This window comes from Dama dama, chromosome 9, assembly GCF_033118175.1.
Source record: "Dama dama isolate Ldn47 chromosome 9, ASM3311817v1, whole genome shotgun sequence".
In the NCBI taxonomy this organism is placed as follows: domain Eukaryota; kingdom Metazoa; phylum Chordata; class Mammalia; order Artiodactyla; family Cervidae; genus Dama; species Dama dama.
Genome location: NC_083689.1, coordinates 108131990 through 108158202, shown reverse-complemented (window position 1 = coordinate 108158202; position 26213 = coordinate 108131990). Strand labels below are relative to the sequence as shown.

At 39.3% G+C, this 26213-nt stretch overlaps 1 protein-coding gene across 3 annotated transcripts in view; it reads right to left on the bottom strand.

Moving 5' to 3' along the window:
* The window catches only part of FER (FER tyrosine kinase), a 442861-nt gene that overhangs the window by 72402 nt on the left and 344246 nt on the right, over positions 1 to 26213 (bottom strand). For all 3 annotated transcript variants that reach the window (XM_061152123.1, XM_061152124.1, XM_061152122.1), the window contains exon 16: positions 24299 to 24422. In XM_061152123.1, the coding sequence (XP_061008106.1) occupies positions 24299 to 24422 (124 nt within the window). The remainder of the gene's footprint in view (positions 1 to 24298; positions 24423 to 26213) is intronic.

The window sequence follows — 26213 nt, the reverse complement described above, 5'->3', positions numbered from 1 at the left end:
GAAGTACAGTCAATAATTCTAAACATTCACCTCCTGAATTATCAGGATCTTGAGAATAGTAAGTTTACTGAAAGAAAAAAAAAAATTGCTTTAAGACCTCTAGTGAGTGGTAGTCAACTTGTCTTAAAAGGAAAACTCACATTTCTTGTCTTATATCTTCTTTCTATTAAGTGCTTTTCCCTCACAAGAGGTTAAGTAATTGGATCAGAGTCACAGTTTTGAGATGTCAGTTGAAGGCTGCTGTCCATCAAGGAAGGTAGTAAAGAAAAACTACTAGCAACAATGTCGTAAGAAGGGATAGACCAAATCTTACAGCTGACAGGCATCATGCTTCTCAGGACAAATGATGCCTTTCTGAGTACAGAGGAAGGGAGGGGAGTCCAACACAGTGGTTTCTAGGAACTTACACAGGCTTCCAAAGAAAAATGCCTTCCATTTCACCAGTGCACAAAGTGCTCATACGCTGTATGAATTACTGGTCTTTGTAAAAGCCTCTGAATGGGAAAATACTGCTAATAATTTCCCCCTGCATTTTGTTTCTCAAAGCTTTCAAATTGGTTATTATAACAAGGATAAAGGAAACTGCCAAGCACCTAGTTCTCTGTTCCTTTGAAATGTTTCTGGCCAGAATCACGGCTAACATAAGCCTGCAAGAGTAATTCATAGACTTAAAGAGATACTGACTGAGATAGTCTGAGATGACTATAAAATTAAAATATTCTACAACTAAAAGAAGCAATGATGAAAATGTAAATTAACCTTCTTCTGCCTAGCATTCACTGACCAAAGTATTAAAACTTCAATTTTAAATATGCTACAAAATGATTACTCAGCTTTTAATTTAAAAAGTAAATGTCAATGCAATGTTATTAAGAAAAGAAAATGAGAAAATATTTACAAGCTATTTCTCATGGGTTTAAGAACTATGTCAGGTATACTTGGGTATATATACTCCACATGGAGTACATAATACTTTATTTTTCTTTCAACAAAATAGCTTCTAGGTCTGATCCTACACAATACAAATGATAACATTACTTATTTGTAAAGTTTACCATCTATAAATAATTTTTACTTACATGATCACATTATCATTTAGTCAATAAACATTTGGTGATCACAACTTGATGCAAAGTCCCTTGCTAAATGACTGGGAAGCAGAGCTATCATTACATTTCGCTACTGAGGAAGGATATCAGAAAAATTTGTAGCTAATTATCACAAAAATTCATATGTCTTACTCCTGGGAACCTCATCTTACATATGGTTTACCATCACTGACATTTTAAATTCACAAAATGATAAATGTAGAGTTACCCCTACCTGAGTATATAACAATATCCATATTTATAAGAGCTTGATATTTCTTTGCTTGGCATGAACTTGTGGCATTATAAGGTATACATTAAAAGCATGTAGAATTTCATACAGTGATCTCATCTGTGTACAGAGAAATGAGCTTAGCGTTTAATGGATGACCTTTACCATTCTAGGGAGTTATCCTGGAGCAAAAAACTTTTCTGCATTTGTAACATTATAAGCATAATGGAGTTAACATATTACACCTGAGAAAGAATCAATACTATCAACAAAGTTCCTTAAAATGAAACTAAAATCCCATATGGTAGATGAAATGGAAACTTAAACACTTGGACAAACTGTTTCACAGTAGGTTCTCATCCAAGAGTTCTGACATATATTGGCAAAAGGTAGCTAAATCTTTTACCATAAACCTGAAAATTCCATTCATCTTCTGTTTGACATTTTTAAAACACATGATCACATATAGATGTATTTTTTCATTATTTACTTCACTTAAGCCCTTCCTCTAAACTGCTAGATAATTTTCATTCATAGACGAGGAAGACGTGGAACACGATATTATGCTTAAAATGCCATTTATCTTCACTCAAACTATGTGCTTGTCTTTACTTACAAAGACTGACATCCCAAAGACAAAATGCAATGCAAATGTTCTGTGTGAATGAAGACAGGCTGCACCAGCAGTAATCACCACGGAACACGGTGGCAGCCTACAGTCAAGGACTCCAGCACAAGGGGAGCGTGCTTACCCATGTGTTTCTCAGAGTAAGGCAAAACTGCAGCAGTTCAAACACACAAGTTGGCTCAGGTTTGATTTAACTCAGCGGATACGCCGCAGAACTGGAAGAGTGACTTAGTTTCTTCCCATTTTACCCAAATGAACTGTCAGATTGTACTTGCAAACAGAAATGAAATCACTTGTTGTTGACACTGTTGTTTTGTTTCTGATCATCTGACAGAGCATTCTCCTTGCAAATGGAAAAGAGAAAATCTACAAAGAAACGGGGCTCCCCAGGTGGTTCAGCTGGTAGAGGATCCGCCTGCAATGTGGGAGACCTGGGTGCGATCCCTGGGTTGGGGAGATCCCCTGGAGAAGGGAAAGACTACCCACCCCAGTATTCTGGCCTGGAGAATTCCGTGGACTGTAAAGTCTATGGGGTCGCAAAGAGTTGGACACGACTGAGAGACTTTCATAGCAATGAAGAAAGAGGAGCAGTCAATACTTCTACCAAAGCTAAAAGTACAATTCCATTATAGCCGATATCTACAGTCGGCAGTATTACATTGTTTGTCAACATCTACCAGCAAAGAAAACTGGTAATACCCATATTTCAGAGGTTTCCATCTCTCAAAGTGTTGGTTAAGCATTTTCGGGAGTGGCAACCCTCTTCGGGACATCAGTACCATCAGTCTGAGACCAGTAACATGCAGGGCCCTCACACATTCTCTCCTGCTCAGTCATCTGACCTAAAGAAAGTCACGTTTCCCCAATTCAGAGTCCTTTATCTGACTTTCGTAGCTCATCATTTTCCATGTCACTGTCTGGTTGTATATGTATGTCTTTAATGTGAAAAACTCCTTCTAAGGGAGTTTCTTATTCATTTTAGAATTCCCGAATGGAACTAACTATGATTTGCACAGAGGAGACCAACATGGCTTGAAAAAGGAAAGAGGAGAAGGAAGAAAAAGAGAATTGATAGTCATATTTTTACATAAGATAGTCTCAGCATTTTGAGGTATAAAGAAAAAGCCTCTAACTTCAAAATCTAAGAATAAAAATATCACAAAGTGCAAGAAGTCAGCAGAAGCTGAAAATACTAATCCTTCCAAAACAGTGGAGTCTTTCCTGGCAAAAGCCCCTGTAAAATCTGTCTGGTGGAGTACTAACAAGTCTTACTTATTGAGGGGTCTAAAAATAACTTGGAGTGTTTTCATAATCTTAGGGTGAAAAACCTGAAGATAAGAAAACCATTATTATAAGTGAATCTCACAAAACTCCAAGATGTAGAAACAGTGAAGTCAAAGTCGCTCAGTTGTGTCCAACTCTTTGCGGCCCCATGGACTATACAGTCCATGGAATTCTCCAGGCCAGAAAACTGGAGTGGGCAGCCTGTCCCTTCTCCAGTGGAATCTTCCCAACCCAGGGACTGAACCCAGCTCTCCCTCATAGGAGGCAGATCCTTTACTGGCTGAGCTACAGGATGTAGAGATACTGTGCCACTTATTTTGCTATGCGTGTGTAAGCCATTTTCTACTTATGACTGCCCAGGTTAGTTACTATCATGATAGCATTCCTTGGAAAACATCTGTATTCAGTTTGGGAATGAGATAATTGACTCCTGTCAATAAATCATAAATCGTCTTTAATTTTCCATTTTTTCCATATCTACTACAGTTTGAAAGTCAAAGTGTTACTCGCTCAGTCGTGTCTGACTCTTCGAGACCCCACAGACTGTAGACTGCCAGGCTCCTCTGCCCATGGAATTTTCCAGGCAAGAATACTGGAGTGGGTTGCTATTCCCTTCTGCAGGGGATCTTCCCAACCCAGGGATTCAACCCAGGTCTCCTGCATTGCAGGTGGATTCTTTACCAACTGACCCACCAGGGAGACCCCAACTGTTTAGGTCTTTCTAACATTTTGACTAATTGGTCTCCCTAGTCTTATATGTTAAGAGCATAATTTATTGAATCTGTTAAGAGAAAAATGTAAGATCTTCATCAGCAAAAAACAAGCACTGAATAGTTATTATGTTAGGGCCTGAGACATCAAAATAAAATAATTACTTTCATAATATGTTTTATAATGATAGCTCAGAGCTAAACTCATTTTTCGCAACAAATATCTACTGGCTCATCTATTAAGAACTGAGGCGGCAGAAGGAGAAAGGATGGCAAGAAGGGAAGGAGTCAAGAAGAACGGAAGGGAACAACCAAATAGTGAACAATGTGGTTGGAGAGGCAAGACATTCATTTTGGAAGACAACAGCATACAGAATAGCCACCAGGGACAAAGAGAAGCAGGAGAAGCTGATGGCGGGGGAGGATCTAAGGCTGGTCTCAAAGGGAAGAAAGAGAAAGGCTGAGTGATGAAACCCTTTTAAATGTTTAATCCACAAGCCAAAGTTTTACTGAAACTGTCACACCGTTTTGTCTACGTATTTTCCATAGCTGCTTTTGCACTCTGACGGCAGGCAGAGCTGAGCAGCTGGGGTGGAGGTGACCTGGAAAGCCTAGAGTATAATCCGGCCTAAAGAAACAGTTCCAGAGCAAGGATTCACACCTGTCTGTCTAATCCTTTTATTATTCCCCAAAATTTCAAGTCACAATCCTGTGCACAGTACTACAGACACTTGTATAGGCAATGAGGTCTGGATATTAGTATATAAAAAATGAGGAAGGTAGGACCAGTCACAGAATATCACTTTCACAAAGCTTAGCTTATTTCTGTGGGCTTCCCAGGTGGCTCAGACAGTAAAGAATCCACCTGCAATGCAGGAGCCCTGGGTTCAATCCCTGGGTTGGGAAGATCCCCTGGAGGAGGCATGGCAACCTACTCCAGTGTTTTTGCCTGGAGAATCCCATGGACAGAGGAGCCTGGTGGGCTACAGTCCATGGGGTCGTAAAGAGCTGGACATGACTGAGCGACTACGCACAGTGTTATACAATTTGAAAGTGGCAAATGAAAAAATTAATAATTGATTGTTATTAGGAACCTTAAAAGAAACTGGTGATATTGAACTTAGTCCTGGGTGAGCCATGGTCACCGTCTGTATTCATGGTAAGTTACGAAAGGCGTGGCTTATGGAATCTATCCTATGACAAGTCCGTGGCCCTACAAGGGAGGAACATGAATGCAGTGGGCAGGGAAATAAGCACTTATCACTGCCTCTAAATGTCTGTGTGCACAAAGTCTTCCATTTGAAGAATGTCCTTTAGCACGAAATATCATTACCACACGCACTGAGACAGTGTAAGGGCAACACTACCTTAGACATGTCATTCTTATGACTCTGACTATATCCTTTTCTAAGCTGATGTCTCGCTTTACCCATTATTCATTTCCCATGGCTTTTCTCTTGCATATTAAATAATTAGCATGGATAACACTTTGAGTATACTATGAGGGAAATTTACTTTTTTATCATTATAAGATAGTATTTTTAAAAACTGAATATATTTTGTGGTGCAAGTATCTTGGGATTCTTAACTAAGAATCTACATCAGATTCTTGAATACACACATTACTCAGCTGTCCTGTGTGCCAGGCACTGCGCCACTGTCAGGAGTAGGTCCTTAACATGGATGAAGTCCACTTTCACCCCTCAAGACAGTCACAGGATGCTGTGCATGTGCGTAAGTTTAAAGCAACCATATCTAAACAACTTCAGATGAAGAAGTGAGTAATACCGAGAGAAGAGCTTCAAAATAAAAAATTTAAGTGAACCTCCGATGCCCCAATAGGTAAAGAGAGATTTCCTTCAACAGATACTGTTTGAAAGCAGTGGTTTGCAACCCCTCTCATCTTGTAATATAAAAGTTGCCTGGGACTTCCCTGGTGGCTCAGTGGTAAAGAAAGAATCCACCTGCCAATGCAGGAGGGAAGTGAAAGTCCATTGGTTGTGCCTGACTCTTTGCGACCCCATGGGCTGTAGCCCGCTGGGCTCCTCTGTCCATGGAATCTCCAGACCAGAATACTGGAGTGGATAGCCTTTCCCTTCTCCAGGGGATCGTCCTAACCCGGGGACTGACTGAACCCAGGTCTCCCGCATTGCAGGCGGATTCTTTACCATTTGAGCCACTAGGGAAGCCCAAGAATACTGGAGTGGGCAGCCTATCCTTTCTCCAGCGGATCTTTCCGATCCAGGAATTGAACCAGGATCTCCTGCATTGCAGGCAGACTCTTTACCAGCTGAGCTACCAGGGAAGACCCCAGGGGAAGCCGGTGGGGCAGACAGGCGTTCAGTCCGTGGTCCAGGAAGATCCCACATGCCTGGAGGTAACTAAAGCCCGCACCACAATCCTGAGCCAGTGCTCTTGGGCCTGGGGCCGCAGCTGCTGAGGGCCGTGTGCCCCACCGCCTGCCTCTCCAACTGGAGAAGGCACCACATATAGAGCAGCACTGGCTCTTGGCAACTGGAAAAAGAGCACACGCTTCTCCTCTTCAACAAGGAAGACCCAGTGTAGCCAAAAATAACTAACTAAATAAAAATTACATTAGAAGTCCTTAAAAGAACGCTTCCTGAAATTTCCTGTTTCTCGCGTTTCTCAAAGCCAAGAAACGTGAGAAAAAGATGTAAAATACACTTTTTTTTTTTTTGGTCCCCTTTCCTCCTGCAGTTGAGGACCCTTGGTATGTCTAAGGCACAGGTACACCAGCAGAAAATGCTAGAGCAGACCAAGCTCAGGCAGGCAGCGGTAAATCACTTTTCCCTCCAGCAGTGATATAAAAGGCCCCGCCCCCGCCCCGGCCCAGATTTACTCTGCAACTGTGAACAAGGGGCGCGGAGACGCCGCGCGTTCCAGCGCCGCCGGGCTGGCTTTCCATTCAGCAGCGACAGAAATCTATTCTTATCTCTTTTCAAAACCTAGGGGATTCTAGAGCACGACCATGTTTTCTGGCACTGGAAAAGACAGTTGGACAGGCAGATGGATCGGGAAAGACAGGCAGATGAATGAAATGGGCACAGATATCTGCGAAAATGCGCAGGTTTCACGCTACGGAGGGGAAGCAGCGTATCTGAAACGTCGGATCGGAGAGCTGCCTGTCTGCTCCTCCCGCCTGGCACAGACGCGTGGGGACGGACAGGAGGGACGCGCGCCAGGCCCTGCTGCAGGGGACGGTCCTTTTAAAGCAGAACCCACATACTGGATATTAGGATTGGAATGGCTTCAATTCAGCTCTAAAACAGGGAGCTATGAAACATGATGGGGAAAGCTAGCTCCTCTCTTCTGTAATGAAAACTAACAGCTATCACATAAAACTTTTTTCTGTTTTGGTATTTTTCTTCTAAATAAATAAAGCCTTGGAAAAAAGTAAATATGAAAATCTGCAGTCAAACAGCTCTGTGCAGTGACCTTGCTCACTGAGAAGGCCGCTGCCAACAGGAAAGGCGACCTCCGACCACTATGGTTGAGGACCTCATGTCTGTCCTTTACTGTGGCTACACAGAGACCACATTCGAAACACAGAGTAACGATCACCGTCTGCTTTTACCTCATTCAAACCTTTTTTACTGACAATTTAAAGCCACCTATTTTTTCATCCATCTTTGTTTTCTTTCATTTTCTAAAGAGACTTGGTGAACAACTCCCTCTTACTCTGTAACTGGACAGCCCTTTACCACTGTGTATCATTTGAATTGTCACTTAGTTTATGCAAAGGCTTTCTTATCTCTTAATTTAACCTTATGGTGCAGATGGTGAAGTAGGTTTTAACCCTCCCTTAACAGAGGGAGAAAATCTAGATATAATACACTTTTTTCACAAGATAATTTCTCTTTAAACTTATTTATTTTTTAGTCATAGAAAAACTAGGGAAATGTCTTTTAGGTAAACCAATATACATGCCCTGAGATGTGAAAATAACAAGAGACAGCTTCCGTGTTGCCATTGTTCAGTCCCAGTCATTTAGGAATAGTACAAAGCTTCCCTGGTGGCTCAGCGGATAAAGAATCCACCTGCATGCGGGAGATCTGGGTTCGATCCCTGGTTTGGGAAGATCCCCTGGAGAAGGGAACGGCTACACACTCCAGTTTTCTGGCCTGGAGAACTCCATGCACTATAGACTCCATGGGCTCGCAAGGAGTCGGACACGACCGAGCGACTTTCACAAAGCTGTAGTCCGTGTCCACACTGCTCACTGTTACGTTATTTCAAATGTGACAGTGAGCTCTCCTGGCCAGACAGCAGGACTCCCAAGAAGCGAAGTCAGTTATATTCCCGGTTTTCTTCCCAGAGGAAAAAACTCTCCAAAGGAAACCAGTTTCTTTCTATGAACGGTGCTTTTATAAAAATCTTTTGACTGACAGTTTATTTGTACAGCGTTAGGGACATTCTCTGAACACAATGAAAATGTTTCCCATTTCACATTTTCCAGTTGTCACTGTTATTTGTGGTACTATGAAATTATCCAAGATGAAATAATGCATATTAAGATTTTTAAAGGAAACACTTAACTCTCAAAGTCAGTCTTTAAGTAAGCAAATAAGCTAAATAAACAAACATTATTCTAGAATTATTTTATTGTCAAACTAGATTAACAGTACTAGAAATGACAAACATTGGATACTACCATCAAAAGTCAAAAGTGGTATTGAAGTTGCCTCCTCATTTAATAATAAAAAAGCCAGGGGGACTTCCCTGTCGGGACAACAGATAAGAATCCTCCTGCCAATGCAGGGGACGTGGGTTTGATCCCTGGTCTGGGAAGATTCCACGTGCTGTGGAGCAGCTGAGCCCATTCGCCACAGCGCCCACAGCCCGCGCCCCACAGTAAGAGAGGCCACCACGAGAGGCCCGCCATGGCATCAAAGGGGCCACTCACGGCAGCCAGAGAAAGTCCCTGCACAGCAACCAAGACCCCACACGGCCAGAAATAAACAAAATTAATTTATCACTTAAGTTAAAAAATCTAGAGGCAAAATGACCTGATAGCCTATATATATATTACATATGTATATAAAAAGTCAGACGTATTCTTCTCTTACACACAAATATTTCTTTCACTTATTCATGAGTAATTCAAAGTTTCACTGATTCACAAGTCCATTTAATTCATTCATTTTGCTTTCATCATTTCCACATTGTTAGCTCCACATCAGACCTTACCCTTCAGTTCTACTTTTAAACACTCACCTGCCTTTTCAGCGGCTTCACAAATACCTCACAGGCACGTCAGATTCACACGTCTCAAAATAAACTCCCTTCATCATCCACAATCCTGGCCCATGCCTCCTCCCCCCAAACCCCAGCCAAGCAAACCAAAAAACCCTGCTCATCTTCCAGTATTTCAAGAAGCGAAGCCCGTCATCCTACCGGACAAGAAACATGGGAGATGGCCTGATGCCGGCCTCCTGGACAGCGTCCCTTCCCCCACTGACTCTCCGCAGCACAGCCAGAGCGCCCTGCGTGGAACACGCGCGTGAGCCCTCCTACTGGAAAGCCCACGGTGGCCTCCCCTGCGTGCAGACGCCGCACAAGCCTCCCCGTGAAGGCCTGCCTCACATGGCCTGCCCCTGCCACCTCTCCAGTCTCGCCTCAGCCAGGCATTTAACCCACTCACGGTCTGACTGCCCTTCACTGCCCTGAAAGGCCATTCTGCTTCCAGCCTCCAAGCCACTCTCTCCCAGCTGATGGCTTCTCTTCTCGCTCATCTTCCTTTAGTTATTTACCTCTCGGGCCAAACGTCATTTCTTCCACGATGCCTTCCGTGGCCCCAGGACACGATCATACCCCCTCTAAAATGCATTCTTACATGACTACCTGTTGATGTACGGTTCATTCACTAGGCTGTAAGCTCCTGGAGGACACAGACCCTATCTGATGTGCTCAACTTACATATTCCAAACACCAACAGTGCGCTTGCACATAGTACGTAAGTAAACATGTGATGACTTCAGCTGAACTAACACTGTGGAACATTTGCCCCGTGCCTGCTTTCACTACCCAGATACTTACAAAGTGGAAAAAGTATTCTTTAATTAAGTTGGTGGGCATGGGGGGAGGAAAACATGTTTAAGTTCTGCTAAATATGTTCAAGTTAATTTGCAAATCTCTTGGGAATTAAGCTTATTTTTAATACAGCTGGTCACATAAAAGAAATTCAGTAATTTAGCCCAATATTTGTTGGGTGGCTCTTGCAATTTAGACCACTGTATGCTATTTTTTAAATCTCTACTATAAAAGGTCTTTGGAAATCCTATTATTGTGTCTTGTCTACTCCCTTCCCCCAACACACTCTATCAAATTATCAAATATCTTTAATTTTCTCATTTTCCTTCAGAGTAGGGAGCATGATTAAACAGAGAACTTGTACAAAGAAGGTATTCAATACATGGTTTCTGATTAATTTAGTGCGTGGATATGGAAAGGCTTTAGAAATTATGAATAAATTGAGGAATTTCACCAGGCATGCTTATATGATATCATAAAGCAAAAATATAGAAACCCCAATAATTGTTTCTACTAGGATACACATTTAAGTATAAATATGATATGAAAATTATAATTTTCTTTCCTTTAGATAATATATATTTGAAAAAACAGTCTTAAATATTTATAATATGGCACAATGTGATAAAAAATAAATTTTTAAATTACATACCAATTATGCTTTCATTTGGTTACAAGGAGGTTTACAGATTATTTGTGTATCATGCCATATGTTTATGTCCTGCCTTGGGTTTTAAAACATCTCAAATAGAAGATATAATTATTTCAATTTCATTCCTTCATTACTTTATGTGTAAATAGACTCCTAATTTTAAAGCAGCATTATGGGAATTTTAAGAATGAAGGGAGATATACTGCTCCCTGAGAATTAAAGTTACTCATTACAAAAGGTCTTAAACGGCAAGGAACTGCCTACCTCAGTACTATTCTAGCCTTACTGTTCACATTCTCTAGTGATTCACACAGTGAATGGACAGAGGGCGCCTAAGGAAAGAGGCTGAAAAGAAATACATGCCTAATGACTAACACATAACAACACATCTGATGTTTGCTGCCCAATTATTCTGAAGCACATTGTTAAAAATTAACACTTTCCAGCATGTTATAAACTACTGTTGCTTTCTTAAGTCCTGATCATTGTCTGCAACAGGACAGAGTCAATATAACAAGTAACTACTGTTAGAGGAAAATGGATTGAAACAGGATAGTAGTCACCTTCTGTGCCTCTTGGAGGTTGACAATATCTAGAGAAGATCACTGACACTGTCTCACTAAGTTTCTGCGACATTCACACTCACAAAATTCAGGAAAACGCTCTCAGAATCCTAAAACCTTCATTCTGACTCACAGCAGAAAAGTATGTGTTTGCATGACACATACTGGTTCATATCACAATAATTACTTCTTCATTTATGCCATTTAAAGAAATCAATCAGTGGAAAATAAAAATAGAAGATTAACATTTAAGGGTGAAACAATTTAGGATTGTTTTCCCAGAAAGTCCTTAGTCATCTAATGGCATTTGATTGGTACTTTGTACAGCTGATTAGAGGCCTATTTCATTTATTCATTAATTTGCCCACATATTCATTCATTCATATAACAGATATTTATCACACTTCTACCATTTGAAAAGCACCCTGTGAAAAATGTGCACAGAAAATTTGCACTATTTCCTTGCCCACAAAAAAAGGAAATCAAGCTACATAATAAAAAATGTCCAGCATTAAAAAGTCAGTTTGAGAACACAAAATAAGGCAAGTGTTTCTTTTCTATAGTAATAAGAATATCTATTCATATGAAGTATAAGTAAGTGTGTGAGTGTGTCTGTTACGTCACTTCAGTCGTGTCCGATTCTTTGTGACCCTATGGACCATAGCCCGCCAGGCTTCTCTGTCCATAGGCCACAAACAGATACTACTATCTCTAAGCTATTTTATAAAAACTTAATATTAATTATAATAGAAGTCATAACCTTACATTAGAAGGAAATGACCTTTGTTTACTAAAAAAATAGCAAGTGAATGACATCTCTGCTCTTGTGTCACTGTAGTTCTACAGATGATATCAAACCTCCAAGAATCAGACATAAACCACAGGCATCATTAACGAGCAACATACCAAGTTATTAGGTTAGGTAAATAACAATTATGTTCATCTACAAGTCATAAAACCAGAAACCTGGGTAAAAATGTAACCCGCTATAAAGTTTGCATACATCTAATTTTAATTATCTCTTTAAATCAATGGGTCTGTGACGAAGGGTACTATTTGACGTAGGATATTCTTCTTAAAGATCTGCATCTTATTTGGAAAACATATGTCTGATTAAATGGAAAAACTGCAGATGAGCTCTTGAAGTTACATTCCTTTATTTTCTTCCATCAGAAGAAATATAAAGTCAGTGTGGGAAAGTAAGGATGCCAGAAGGAGTAGCACTCTGCATCCTTTTGGCTCTGTCACTGGCACAGTTCTCAGCATTTAGGAAGCTCCCACTAGGAAAAAAAAAAACTACGTGCTGTGTGTTTATTTGGCTCATTATAGTTTGAAGGATTCATATTTGAATTACTAGAGTTACAAGAAATAAAACATTGGAGAGTGTCTTACAGGCACCTGAGCTTATGAGGAAAATAATGCAGGCAGATAATCGTTTGATGTCTGTAAAGACTTGGAGTCATCTTTCCATTTCACACATGTAATGTCTAATATGTGCTGTGTGCTTAATCATGTCCCACTCTCAGTGACCCCATGGACTGTAGCCTCCAGGCTCCTCTGTCCATGGGACTCTCCAGGCAAGAATACTGAGTGTGGTGCCATGCCCTCCTCCAGGGGATCTTCCCCACCCAGGGATTGAACCCAGGTCTCCTGCATTGCAGGTGGATTCTTTACTGTCTGAGCCACTAGGGAAGGCCAAGTAAACTGGAGTAGGTAGCCTATCCCCTATTCAGGGGATCTTCCCAACCCAGGAATGGAACTGGTCTGCAATTTGCCTGCATTACAGACAAATTCTTTACCAGCTGAGCTACCAGGGAAGCCCAGTGTCTAATAAAACACGCAGCACATCCTGCCGGCTCTGCCGTCACCATGCCCCCAGAACGGGCCACGCCTCTTGCTCTCCACCACCGCCTTCCTGCTGTCTCTAATTTCCATTACTGCAACAGCTCTCTCATTTGTCTTCTCTTTTCTGCACTTGTCCCCTGAGAGTTTCTTTCTAAAACAGAATTCTAACTAATCCTTCAAAAACCTGGGACAGATCAAGTCAGTCCTCAATGGCCCCCATCTCATGCAGACTAAAAGCAAAGCGTTTCAGTGATTTACAAGAACTACCTGATCCAGCTGCCGTAGCCTCTAACCTCACTTTCTGTCTCCCTTTTTGGACTTCTTTGGACACACCTGACCCGCGCCTGTCTCAGGGCCATTTGAACTTGCTACACCCATGGCTAGGGAAGTTCTTCTCACTGATATTCACAGGGCTCACCGCTCTCTCTCTTCTGGATCTTCTCTTACAGACTCTATGAAACAGTACCTGCCCCACCTTCCCGTTTCCTTTTATCCGATTCTATGATTCTCTATAACATTTACCATCGTGTGGAATATCTTATATTCACTTGCTTATTCTTTTTTAAATCCATTTATTATCTGCTTCCCCTCACTTTTGTGAGCTCCATAAAGGGAGAGTTTTGTTTATCCACCACTGAAGGGAGCAGAATTTGCCACCCCAAAATATGCCTTTTATGCTTTAAGATTATTTTGAGCTGATAATTTAAGCAGACACAGGAGAGGCTCTGAAAACTAAGTAGTTACCCTTTTATAAGAAGCTTTTACATTTAGAAGGAAATTTCCATTTGTAAGGGCTCCTCTGGGCTTCCCTGGTGGCTCAGCTGATAAAGAATCCACCGGCAATGCGGGAGACCTATGTCCCATCCCTGGGTTGGGAAGATTCCCTAGAGAAGGGAACGGCTACCCACCCCACTATTCTGGCCTGGAGAATCCCACGGACTGTATAGTTCACGGAGTCGCAAAGAGTCGGATACGACCGAGGAACCTTCACTTCACGTCACTTCTCCCTGTCTGTACCAGGAAGAAAGAATCTCTGCAAACTCTTACCAATGGAGAAGATGGATTTAAAAGTCTGCATAACTGCCTTACCCTTGTTGACTGTGCTTTTCCTGGTAACTTTAGGTATTTAAACTTTAGGTAACATAGCTTGGGCTATGTGGGGGAGTTACTCAGTTTTCCTGGGTGTCTCCCACACACACAGGAGAATAACAGAAGTTTAGAAGCAAGTCCACCTCTCATTATAGGGAGGTCTCAGTCAAGAATCTAGGAGGGTAGAGGGAAAATTATCATCCTCCCCGGTCCTGCACTCGCCATGGTATCTAGATGAGTGTGTGGCATAAACATGTTCAGGCTGGAAACACACAGCTAAAAGGGTAAGGAGAGTAAGGCAGCAAATTGTGGAGAAATGGGCTGCAGATAGAGGTACCTGACTGGAGATACCTAGGCTTTCGTTTTGTTTTTCCTCAGGGTGAGGATGTAGCCTGTTGACAACAACAAGAACCAATAGAGCCCAATGTTTAAAATATCACATGAAGCAAAATCACACAGATGTATAAGTACTCCGTGAATGGTGTCATAAGATCCACATCACAGCATTAGCAAGAAAATGAGCTGCTCAGATTTAGTAAGGCCCTATCCTGTGCAGACTGTGTCATCATTAGAAACTCTGGAAACCATGGTCAAGTGAACTGAGATACACTGCATTTGCTTTGCTTTATGTGGCCACTCTTTTCCAAAGTTTCTGTACCCTTGGCTAAACAGACAACCGGATCTAATCCGTATGTCCATCCAATGGTATGGACGTGAGTGGTCTCTTTCTGCTAAGTTGTGATCTCTGGAAGTTCTGTGGGGATGTTTCTTATCGGAGGTCCTCGAGAGACCCCTTTCCTACTCAAGTAGCCTTGCCCTGTCTAACACTAATCAGTATGTCATATAGAATATTATTGTCTTCTTTTTAGATTGGAAGAGACAGAATTATAGTAACTTTAATCATCATCCATTCAACAAACTTTTACTGAACACCAAAACTAGATGCTGCTAACTATTCTCTGCATCAAGGAATGAACAAGGTAAAAGCCTTTATCCTCATGGAGCTCACACTATAGTTGAGGAAGAAAATAAAAAGCAAACCAGGATTCATTTAATTTATATATGTCCATGTGGGCTTCCCTGGTGGCTCAGTGGTAAGGAATCCACTTGCCAATGCAGGAGACTCAGGAGACATGGGTTGGATCCCTGGGCCATGAAGAGTGCCTGAAGGAAATGGCCACCCACTCCAGCATTCCTGCCTGGGAAATCGCATGGACAGAGGAGCCTGGCGGGCTGCGTGGGGTCACAGAGAGCTGGACACGACTCAGAGACTGAGCACACACACACACACCTACAGGTACCACGTGATACTTATTCATATATTACACACATGGAGGTGTATACGTAGACACAGATAAATGTCGGGTCACACACAGACTGATGAAAAATAAAGTGGGCAAAGGTTACAGGACATGTGAGGGTGGGGGTGGGGTAGGGATCCACAGTCCCACAGCTGATGTGCTGTAGAGCCAGGATCCAAACTCCGAGCATCCCAGGGCCAAACCTGTGGTCTTAACCACTGTGCTGAAGCTGTTGAATGGCTCTGAAAGCTTGCAGACTATTTGGCAATGCAGAAGGAGACAGTCAGACTGGCACAGCGACACTTGAAAAGGAAATCTGGGAATGAAAAGGGCTTCTCATTGTGCTTCTGTGTTTTATCAAATAAAAAAAACTGAGGATAATAACTGGACAAAGCCCCTAGTAATTCTCAGTATTAGTGTGGTGAGTCATGCCCAGAGAGTGGCTTAGGTTTGAGTTCTCCAGTTCCATATGTTGATTGCTCTGATCCTGCCTTGGAGGCCAGAGAACAGGAAACAAACCAAAAAAAAAAAAAAAAAAAAATCCCCGAAAACAACAAGAACAAAAAAGCAAGCAAGAAGGTTAAGCTTGTTTCTATGTCATCTGTGTTCTAATGGATTGCTAGAATTTCTACTTGATCAGAATGATTAGGAAAAGCTAGCTACTCTAGTGTAAACTGGGTTTTACTTCAGAACATTAATTCAACCAATGGTTACCCAAATTCCTGGGGTAATCGTGGACCCAACTGCACAGTTCTGGGCTTAATCTCCTGTCTGTTGTATGGATGTGTTGTGAGCTAGGACTCAAGGAGACTGCATGAACCTTCTGCAGGAAGAAGTGAACCCACCAGCCCTGCACCATGGAACTGTGCGGGGATGAATCATCCTAGGAAAAGACGAGAGAAGACAAAAAGGAGGCTCCCCTCCCTACAGCGAGGCTTTCTCTAAATCACCGTTTACGAAATGGTTTCCTTGTGAGAGGTGCCTGCGTGGCTGATCATATTCACAGAAGGGAAGAAACAGGAAATGACAGCTAACACATAGTTGAAGTGTTCTGCTTAGTTTCCTAGGCTTTGTCATTCACTCGATCTAGACTCAGATCTTCCACTCATCAGTTGTATGACACTGGACAAGATACTTATTATACTTTGATGCTTCAATTTTTTCTACTCTAAAGTAGAGATAAATGGCCATAGAAGTATGAGGACTAAATAAGATAATGAATGTACTTGCCAAATAGGAAGCACTCAATGAATGCATGGCAGCCATTCTTTTTGAAAGCCTGCTTAGTCCAGGCTCCATCCTCTGAGTGATTATACCATCCTAAGTGGCTCAGACGGTAAAGAATCCGCCTGCAATGCAGAAGAACCAGGTTCACTTCCTGAGCTGGGAGGATCCCCAGGAGAAGGAAACAGCTACCCGCTCCAGAATTCTTGCCTGGAAAATTCCATGGACAGAGAACAACACAGTAATTGGCTTCTGTAAATCTATGTAAACATCATCCTGCCTACTTTTCTCTGTCTAGCCATGTTATTGATTAAAAACAGGATAAACACTTAATATAGGCTTCCCTGGTGGCTCAGATGGTAAAGAATCCACCTGCAATGTGGGAGACCTGGGTTCGATCCCTGGGTTGGGAAGATCCCCTGGATCTTGGCATGGCAACCCACTCCAGCGTTCTTGCCTGGAGAATCCCCATGCACAGAGGAGCCTGGTGGGCTACAGTCCATGGGGTCGGGAAGAGTCAGACACGACTGAGCATCTAAGCACAGCACAAACACTTAATATAAGCTGGGTCAGTCAATTCTTACTGCCAAGAACCTGAAACCAGACCTCAAAGACTAATTCATTATCTGCAGATGTGGCGCTTGGAAGGTGGTAACCTGTATGTCACTGGAACAGCCTTTGACGATGGGATAGAGGAATGTAGTCTTCAGAGCAAGAGGGAACTGAAGCAGCAACATAGCAAGAAGAAACAATGGAACATAGAGAGTGAGCAGAGAGAGAAGATGCTCTGGCTCCTGACTGCTTCCCAGGTCCTAATTGGAGTGACGCCCAGAGCTGGCTGAACTTCCTGTCGTTTCAGTTTCATGAGTTAACTCTGTTTTCTTCTAATACACTTCCTATTGCTTAAACTAGCTGCAGCAGTTTCTGTTCTTCATAATCAAAAGGGCCATAAGAGAAAACGGTGACCCACCTATTTGCATTTGTTTGAAGTAAAAGACCCTGATGCTGGGAAAGATGAAGGCAGGAGGAGAAGGGGACAACAGAGGATGAGACAGTTGGATGGCATCACTGACTCAATGGACATGAGTTTGAGCAAACTCCAGGAGTTAGTGACGGACAAGGAGGCCCAGCGTGTTGCAGTCCATGGGGTTGCAAAGAGTCAGACACGACTGAGGGACTGAACTGAAAGTAAAAGATCACTTTAGACATTCTGAACCAGTTAGTACATTCCTGGTTCAGAATGCAATTAAGTGAATAAAAATCAGAAATAATAGAGAATGAGATGTAGGCCAATCTCCCTCTGCCATTTCTATGTAACACAAGACAAGGCTGGCCCTCACTAAACCAGGAAACCACTCATGTACTCCTCTGTTTCCTCTCAAGGACTTTATTCTGTTTATTGGATTGAGCAGAATTCCTAAATAGTATCCTACATATTGTACATCTTTCTACTAGTAACCATAAATCAAAACTCATTTTTCCTGTGACCTGCTATCCCAAATCCCCCATTTCTGTTTTTCAAGAAGGCAGATGGATACTCTGGTACATTAACTCAAGCCAATTTGTTAATTGATTCCAGTATAAGAGAAGGTCTTTTTTCATTCCTGGAAACATACATGTGACTTAAGGTAAAAAAATCCCTTAATGAAAATGAATGAAACTAGCAACAGGAAATTCTGACACTGAATAAAGTAGCAGGATAAGTAATTTTTAGAAAGGTGTTCTTGCGAATACCAACCCACACTATATTTTTTAAAACAAGGTTAAAGTAGAGAGGACTATATATTTTTGAGACATTTAAAATTACTGAGCATTTCTCTTTGTACTGTAGCAAAATGGTTTTAGAAGCTAAAAATAAAAGTACAGCTTAATATATTCAAAATTGTAATCAGATGTTAGAACAAAAAAATCAGTCATAAATGCTTAGTCAACTGAGATTATCACATTTCTATGCTAATCTTGTGTTTTTAATTAACAGATAAAGCAGAAGGGGGTATCTAAACAATAGTGTATAAAAATGAAAAAAACAGATTTTCAAGCTCTAATTAAATGGAGAAGCAATAACAAAATACTGCTGCATTTCAGCAACTGTTCATTAAAAAACAACAGAAAAATCTTGTTATGTCTTTCTAAAATTATGTTTCACAGGCTTCAGCATCCTCTTCTGTTTTCACTCGTGATCATAAAGAAACCAGATGTTGATCATAAGCTGAGCCATCACACCAAACACCACCTTCTGCCCTGAATTTCCTGATTGGTCAGAAGATCCACGGCTTGTGCCGAGCAGGCGAGTCCAGTGCAGTGATCTAGAGTGGGGGCTCTCAAACCCAACTCCTGTGGTCCACATCCTGGGTCCACCACGTTCTTCTCATATGATCTTAGGCAAGATACTCAACCTTCCTAACCGCAGTTCTCCTCATGTTACAACGGGCCCAACACAGTACCTACTGTTGCCTTCAGGATTCACTCACTCTCCTTTAAGTGCCAAGCACTGTTCTAGCCTTTTGGAATTCAAGAGCAAATAATACAGCTGAAAATTACTGCCTTCCTGAAGTTTATGTTCCATATATTGCATCTAAAGCACTTGATTAGTATAATACTTAGCATTCAGTAATCAATAAATGTCAGCTGTTAGGATCTCGAATACCTGATTGAGACAGAACACTGGAATAGGAATGTGTCAGGATGTAGTTACACATCTAAGACCCAACAGTGGCCCTACCACTAATTCTCTAGGTGGCCTTTGCTTAATCTTTCTGGGCCTCAATTCCTTAATCTGTAAAGTGATCTTAAGATTGTCCTTATTAAATATATGGCAGATCATGAGACATAGAAGACATTAAAGAAAATATGAAGATGTATTATACACAAGAATGCTTTACCAATACATTAAAACCTTAGGAAGAACTCAGATATTAGGTAATCAGTTGTATTTAAAAACATAAATAAAAACTCTCAAGAAAGGGAAAAACATAAATGATCACTGTCATACCAAATCTTTGTAAAATATGAAATCAGAAAAACCAAAAAGAAGAAGTGACATCTTACATTTGTCTTAAAAAGTGTACATGCCTACCCTATCAGAAATCATTAGATGAAATAATCTTCCTCTGGAACATATTTAAGAGAAATATAATATGTTCCTTTCTGGCAGTCTTAGCTTTCCTTATTTTGTTTGCCCGTTGAAACTTACAAATAAAATTGGTCTCATACTCATACCTTTTCACAAGATTATATGTTTTTCAAGGTTTTGTAAATTTTGTTGAAATTACTTTCCTTTTTCAGTTAAAAACTGGAGACTTTTAACCATCTTAAAATCATCTGAACACAGGCCTAGACATTCCCAGGTTTAGCCAAATTAAATGGCATCACACGGCCCTGGGTAAGAAAGGCCCTGCTTATCTGGCTCACCCCAGTGCTGCCTGGACTTCCCATTTTGGTATCAAACTCTCTGTACTTCATGATTAAATCACGCCTTCTCATGAGATACAAAACTCTGTTGTCAGCTTTCCTGCAGCGACAATATTCTTTCCCCTTGCATTCAGTGATAAACCCATCAAGTATCAAACAACATCCTCCACAAAACTTTCCAATTACTCCCCACCATAGCTCCCACAATGACACATCAGATTAGATATTCTTGATATCACGCCCATGGTATTTTGTGCATGTTGTCACTAAACTGAGTATCTCATCGCATTATTTTCTATTATGTCCATCTGAAGGCGGGGACCATGATTCTCATGTTGTTATCACCCTGGGACAGAATAGGCTACCATCCATGTTTATGAAGTACTGGAAACATCACTTTTCTCAATGCACAAGCAAAACTGTTACTAAACAATAAAATATTTGTAATCTTATATACTTTAATTTGTAGAGTTGTTAATCTTACTTCATAACAAAAAAAACATCATTGTGGTAGAGTAATTGAAAATGAAGAGGAATCAGTGTAAGATTTAAAATAGAAAAAGAAATCATATTCTATAGTATGCCTCCCAAAAGACCTTTTCTGGCATTGACAATGACATACAATATCATGAAATTAAGAAATGCTTCCAACACTCCCAACAGAGTATGGTCTTTTACTCAAATACGTTGCATTTAAGAGTTTATCCTCCTTTACTTTTCACTGACAAAGAACATAGCACAAAATCAGTTCTTAAAAATAAACCCAAATAAAAATAAATCTTGCAGTAGAACTCATCAGCAATAAAACCATAAATGCCATTACCATTTAAATCTAGTATAAGGTCAACCCTCAACCCGCTTAACATTAAGAATAATCAGGTTTAATACTTTTTATAGAGTGACACCCAGCAATCTAATGCCATTGTAAGTAACATCCCCTCTCAAAGTCTGTCAGTGTACTTCAAATATTCGTATGACATAAAAGGAAGGAAAAAAAAGTCACATTGAAGCCAAGTAAGCACTGAATAATTATAAAGTAAATGGGGTTGATTTCACCTGAACTGAAACACAAAATATCCAACACTCTAACTATAAACAGAAATGGTTTCAATTAGAAACTTCGTGTGTCAAGAGAATGCTTCTGGAAGTGAAATGGAAATTACAAGAACATTTTCCCAAAGCAGGCCACTTCTTTACACAATTACTTGTCCCCATTTTATAGGTCATACTTTTTTATCTATAATGAAACACTGTCTGCTCTTCTCATGGTAATCAAAACAAAACAAAGCTAAAGTAAAGAAATGCTTCCCCCACCAAAGTGAAGATATGATTCTGGGGAGACACAACTAAAACTATTTTCAGCTTCTGAATTCCAGTGACCTCTAATCAGTGAACAGTTATAAATTTACAATTTCATATAAAATTTAGAGCATATTTAATATTTTGCTTTGATTTGTAGGACAAACACTTTAGAAGTCATGGACATGTATTGTATATATTTGGGGATGTTAGGAATGGAGCTTGGTGTCTTTCTTCATTTACTGAAAAACTGAAAGGAAACTTTCAATTACACTTTAGGAATTTTATTTGAATTTTGAAATACCTCACTAAAATTTCTCCAATGAGGAAAAATACTCTTCACTGTAGTATATACTATATATGTTGTATTTATATATTTATGCTATATACTACATAAATATATATATATATATATGTTTTATTTCTTAGGAGAAAAAAATGCATGTCTTGAGTATATCTATTAAATGTAAATCAATTAAACCTCCACAATTACAACTGCTACCACAGAATTAGACATAGAGAACACGGTTCTATAGCACAAGTCACTTCCATGAAAAATTCAGTAGAAAGAACAATTTACTTTCTCAGTGTAGCATCATGTATTGGTGAGATACTAAAATGAAAAAAAAAATACTGAATTCATCCAAAAGATCATTTACATAAGTGTGAAGAGGAACAAACGACCACTGGCTAGAGATATTATAAGTCATCCAATAATCATGATTAACAAGAGAAGAACAGTAGATAGTTTAGGTTATCAGTGAAAGTGAGTATAGAAAGATATTACATGTTGCCATAATACAGCTAGTAAAATATCATATCCAAAATATTTATGAAACTAAAGACAAAGACATTATGTGTGTATATGACAGATGACAAATCTGGGGGTTTTGTGTTAATGCTTGTGAGCACCCTAACAGATGTGACTAATCAATCACTGGGCTCCGTCACTGACCCTGGAATCCTTCTCGATGAACCGCACAGACAGCTGCGACCAGTCGCTGAGACCTATTTGTCAAACCTGCTCTCAGCACCATCGTTCAAGATGCTCAGTTAGGAGCCTTCCTCACAGGCAAACGGTACAGGACTATGTAAAGTCTTCTCAGATATGTGTTCAAGCATGGGCTGACTTTCAAAAATTTGTAAATGCATGAACATTTTTAAGCAAAAGGAGAAAATAAAAATTATAGCAGATAATGTTATGATTTTGTAAGTGGGATAATTTAGAATTATCAGCAATTTAGAATGGTTTCAATTCTGATAATAGAAGCACTTAAAAAAAAAATACAGTCATCCATCTGCAAAAAAAGCCATCACTAAAAAGCAGCAAGAAATTGAATCAGCAGTTCCCTCAACCACAACACACCAGCAATTAAAGAGTTTTATTGGTAACTGACAATACAACAGTTTCAAGAATGGGTATTTATTATGGTTAAAAGTCATAGATGGTCTAGCAGTTTAAAAAAAATCAGAGACAGAATAAAAACTACAGTAGAGCATTTGATACCCAAAGTAACTTTAACACCTGAGCAATCAAAATTACAGGTTTTCTCTAAATAAAGGACAATCCTTTCCTGTTACTTTTAACATAAAGTAACAAAATGATTATACAATTCTTTTCCAAAACCAGTTTTTTAAAGTCTTTTCAAATATCTATTACATTGTGATTCGATCTACATTTATTGAAAGACAGTCACTATTCATAGAAAGTAAAACAGGAATATGATAGTGGCTTAGTTTTTGCTGTCTTAATTTCCAGAAATATAATATCCCTATGAGATGATTGGATGGCATCACAGACTCAATAGACATGAGTTTGAGTAAACTCCGGGAGTTGGTGATGGACAAGGAGGCCTGGTGTGCTACAGTCCATGGGGTTGCAAAGAGTCAGACATGACTGAGTGACTGAACTGAACTGAATATTCCTATTGAAATGCATTTTAACACATGTGATTGTTGAACCATATTTGAAACATAAGCTATAATTTTAGTTTCAGAATAAAACTGAATACTAAGCAAAATCAGCGGGGGCATTAAGTCAAAATTGTTCATTGAGATCAAATAAATGTATATTTTAGGTGAATATAACTTTGTTCTGCTGCAGTTCTACGTTGTACAACCTCACCAGAATATTAGGTCAAAGGCTACATGGTGAAACACATGAGGGAAAAATACATCTCAATAAACAACCAGTTTAATGTACATAATGGCTGCATCTGACAATGAACTCTCCCCATGTTAAACAGTATCATGTGCTGCTTCCAGCAGATAAAAACTGCATCAAATCCCAAACCTTATCTCATGTATATACGCAGCCATACTTAGGCTCAGACATGAATCCTGCAAGAGATCTTAATTTTTATTCACATTTAGCAAAAAAAAAAAAACAAAAAAAAACTTTCATCCTTAAGCAACTAAAACCACAATCTATAAAGAATTAAGACCAAGTTGCTGGTCTTAATATAATCAGAGCAAATTTGCTAAAATCTCCTTTGAAATAACTAGTGTGCTAAAATATTTTTACCCTTGGCCACATACACAGTCATAAATTATTTTACTATTAAGATTTTCTATAACTTTATAAGTAATTTCTTTAAAAAAGGGGAGTAACACATGAAACAATATTATTTGATAAGATTATAGCTGCTTATATAATTAACTTGAGGCACATCTTATCACCATGCTATTCATGATTATAATAAATTTCTAATTAGTAAATAATTGTCTAATAAGGACTTACCTCAGGAAGATAGAAAACAACTGTTTCTCTAAGATGTCAAAGAATGCTTTCACACAAAATATGAAAACCAACAAGAAATACATGTTGTGAAAGAAAATTCATTGCTTCATGATAGCAAATACATCAGTTTTCTAATAGCCTATATACAGAACTGGAAATGTTTTAAAAATATTCTCCTTACCTGTGTATACAGTTTTTACTCTCGAGATAGGACATACCAGAAGCAACATCTAATGAAAATTTCACTAACTGTTTGAGTTTTATATCGTCCTTCCTCTTTCTCAGGAACGTGAGGAAATCACCTCCTGGAAGGATCAACAGCAAGAGATGGTGATGAGAGTCACATTCACACCTGTTAGATACTACATATTACACCTATTTTAGATATCACACATCTCACCTATTAGATACACCTTCCAGACAGAAAGCACTACACATTCAACCACACTTTCTGCTCATTTAAGAGGAACGTAAAAGAAAAGAAAAAGAACACATCTTATTAGAAAGCAGACACTATGAATTTTCTCAGATGCAGTTTAAGTACTTCAAGGGCTTCACACTGCATATTACGCAATACACAATAATATTCAGTCATACTTTTTCCTTGGTCATCATTTCTCACCAATCTGCCTAGCTAAAATTTTCTAAGAAATCGTTTTGTCTCTAATACCAGATAAAAGATTATAATTATTATGAATTAAATAAAAAAGTAAATGATACTGAATTAGTTACCAGATTCAGTGATTGCTTAAAAAACTGAGATTACTAACACCAAGACAAATATAGTAGGACAGAAAGAAAAAAGGCTATGAGTTTGATAAAGCTGCTGAGCCAGATTGCATTTTCATGCATTAAATGGATTCCAGGGATATCTGAGAGAAACTCCTCAAACCAGCATGTTCCAAAAGAAGTGTAATGCAAGCCACTTAGTAATTTCAAATATACTGGTAGCCACATTTTAAAAAGTAACAACAATGAAAAGGTGAAAGTGACTAATACATATTTTCTTTAGCCCCATTATATATAAAATATTATTAAATCAACATGCACTATTATAAAATTATGGTGGAAAATATTTTACATTTTATCATCTTATCTCCTTAAAACAAGTTGCATATTTTACATTTATGGGCCATCTCAATTTAGATGCAAATTTCCATCAGAAATATTTGACCTGTATTTAGATTTCATCAAATTCATGGTTAAAAAAATGTATATTCACATACCTAGGTTGTTCCAAAAATATTATACTTAAATTTTTCCAATAACTGAATCATAGTACTGGAAATTAAATTTTAAATCTAAATCATTCAAAATTAAGTGAAATTCAAAGTTCAGTTTTTAGAAGCACGCATTTCAGAACTCAAGAGCTCAGGAGCTACATATGGTCAGTGACTACCAGACTAAACAGGGCGGCCTTAGACCACAATCACTAACGGTGTGGCATTAAGGTTAAAGCTTGATTACGTTTCCTTGCTAATATACATTATAATGTACTGCATTATTAAACAAAGTAAAACAAAACCTAGTCAAAATACATTGAATCAACATTCTCTAAAAACAGTCATTCCTACTTTTTCTATTGGAACCTCAGATACTAAGCCAGAGTTTTGCAAGAAGGATTAGTATTTTAATTGTCATTTCCTGATGTTTCTGATACTCTTCACCAGGGATCTAGCCTCCTTAAATAGAAAAACTCTAGAGGTGAAGATTAAATGGCTTTTTCTTTAATGAGAATCTCAAGAAAACAAACACAGGCCTAACTCTCCTTAGAAAGTTTTTTTTCTAATCTCTTTCCCCTATTAATAAATCAAGCATTACACAAATTTAGGTGGACTATTTATAAAATCAATAAGCTATATGTTTCAAAAGTAATTTTAATGGTGTCAGATCATTTATTTTCTTCTGTTCTTCCAAAGAGAATATCAAACTTATTACTAAGAACATCACTGAAATAGCTTCTATCAAACTTGACTTGATTTTCTTAAAAAAAAAAAAACAAAAACAAACAAAACCTAAATGCAACAGTAAACAGCAAAATTAACCACTAATTTTTCAACTTTAATAGGCAAAAAATGTCTATTAAAATGGACATG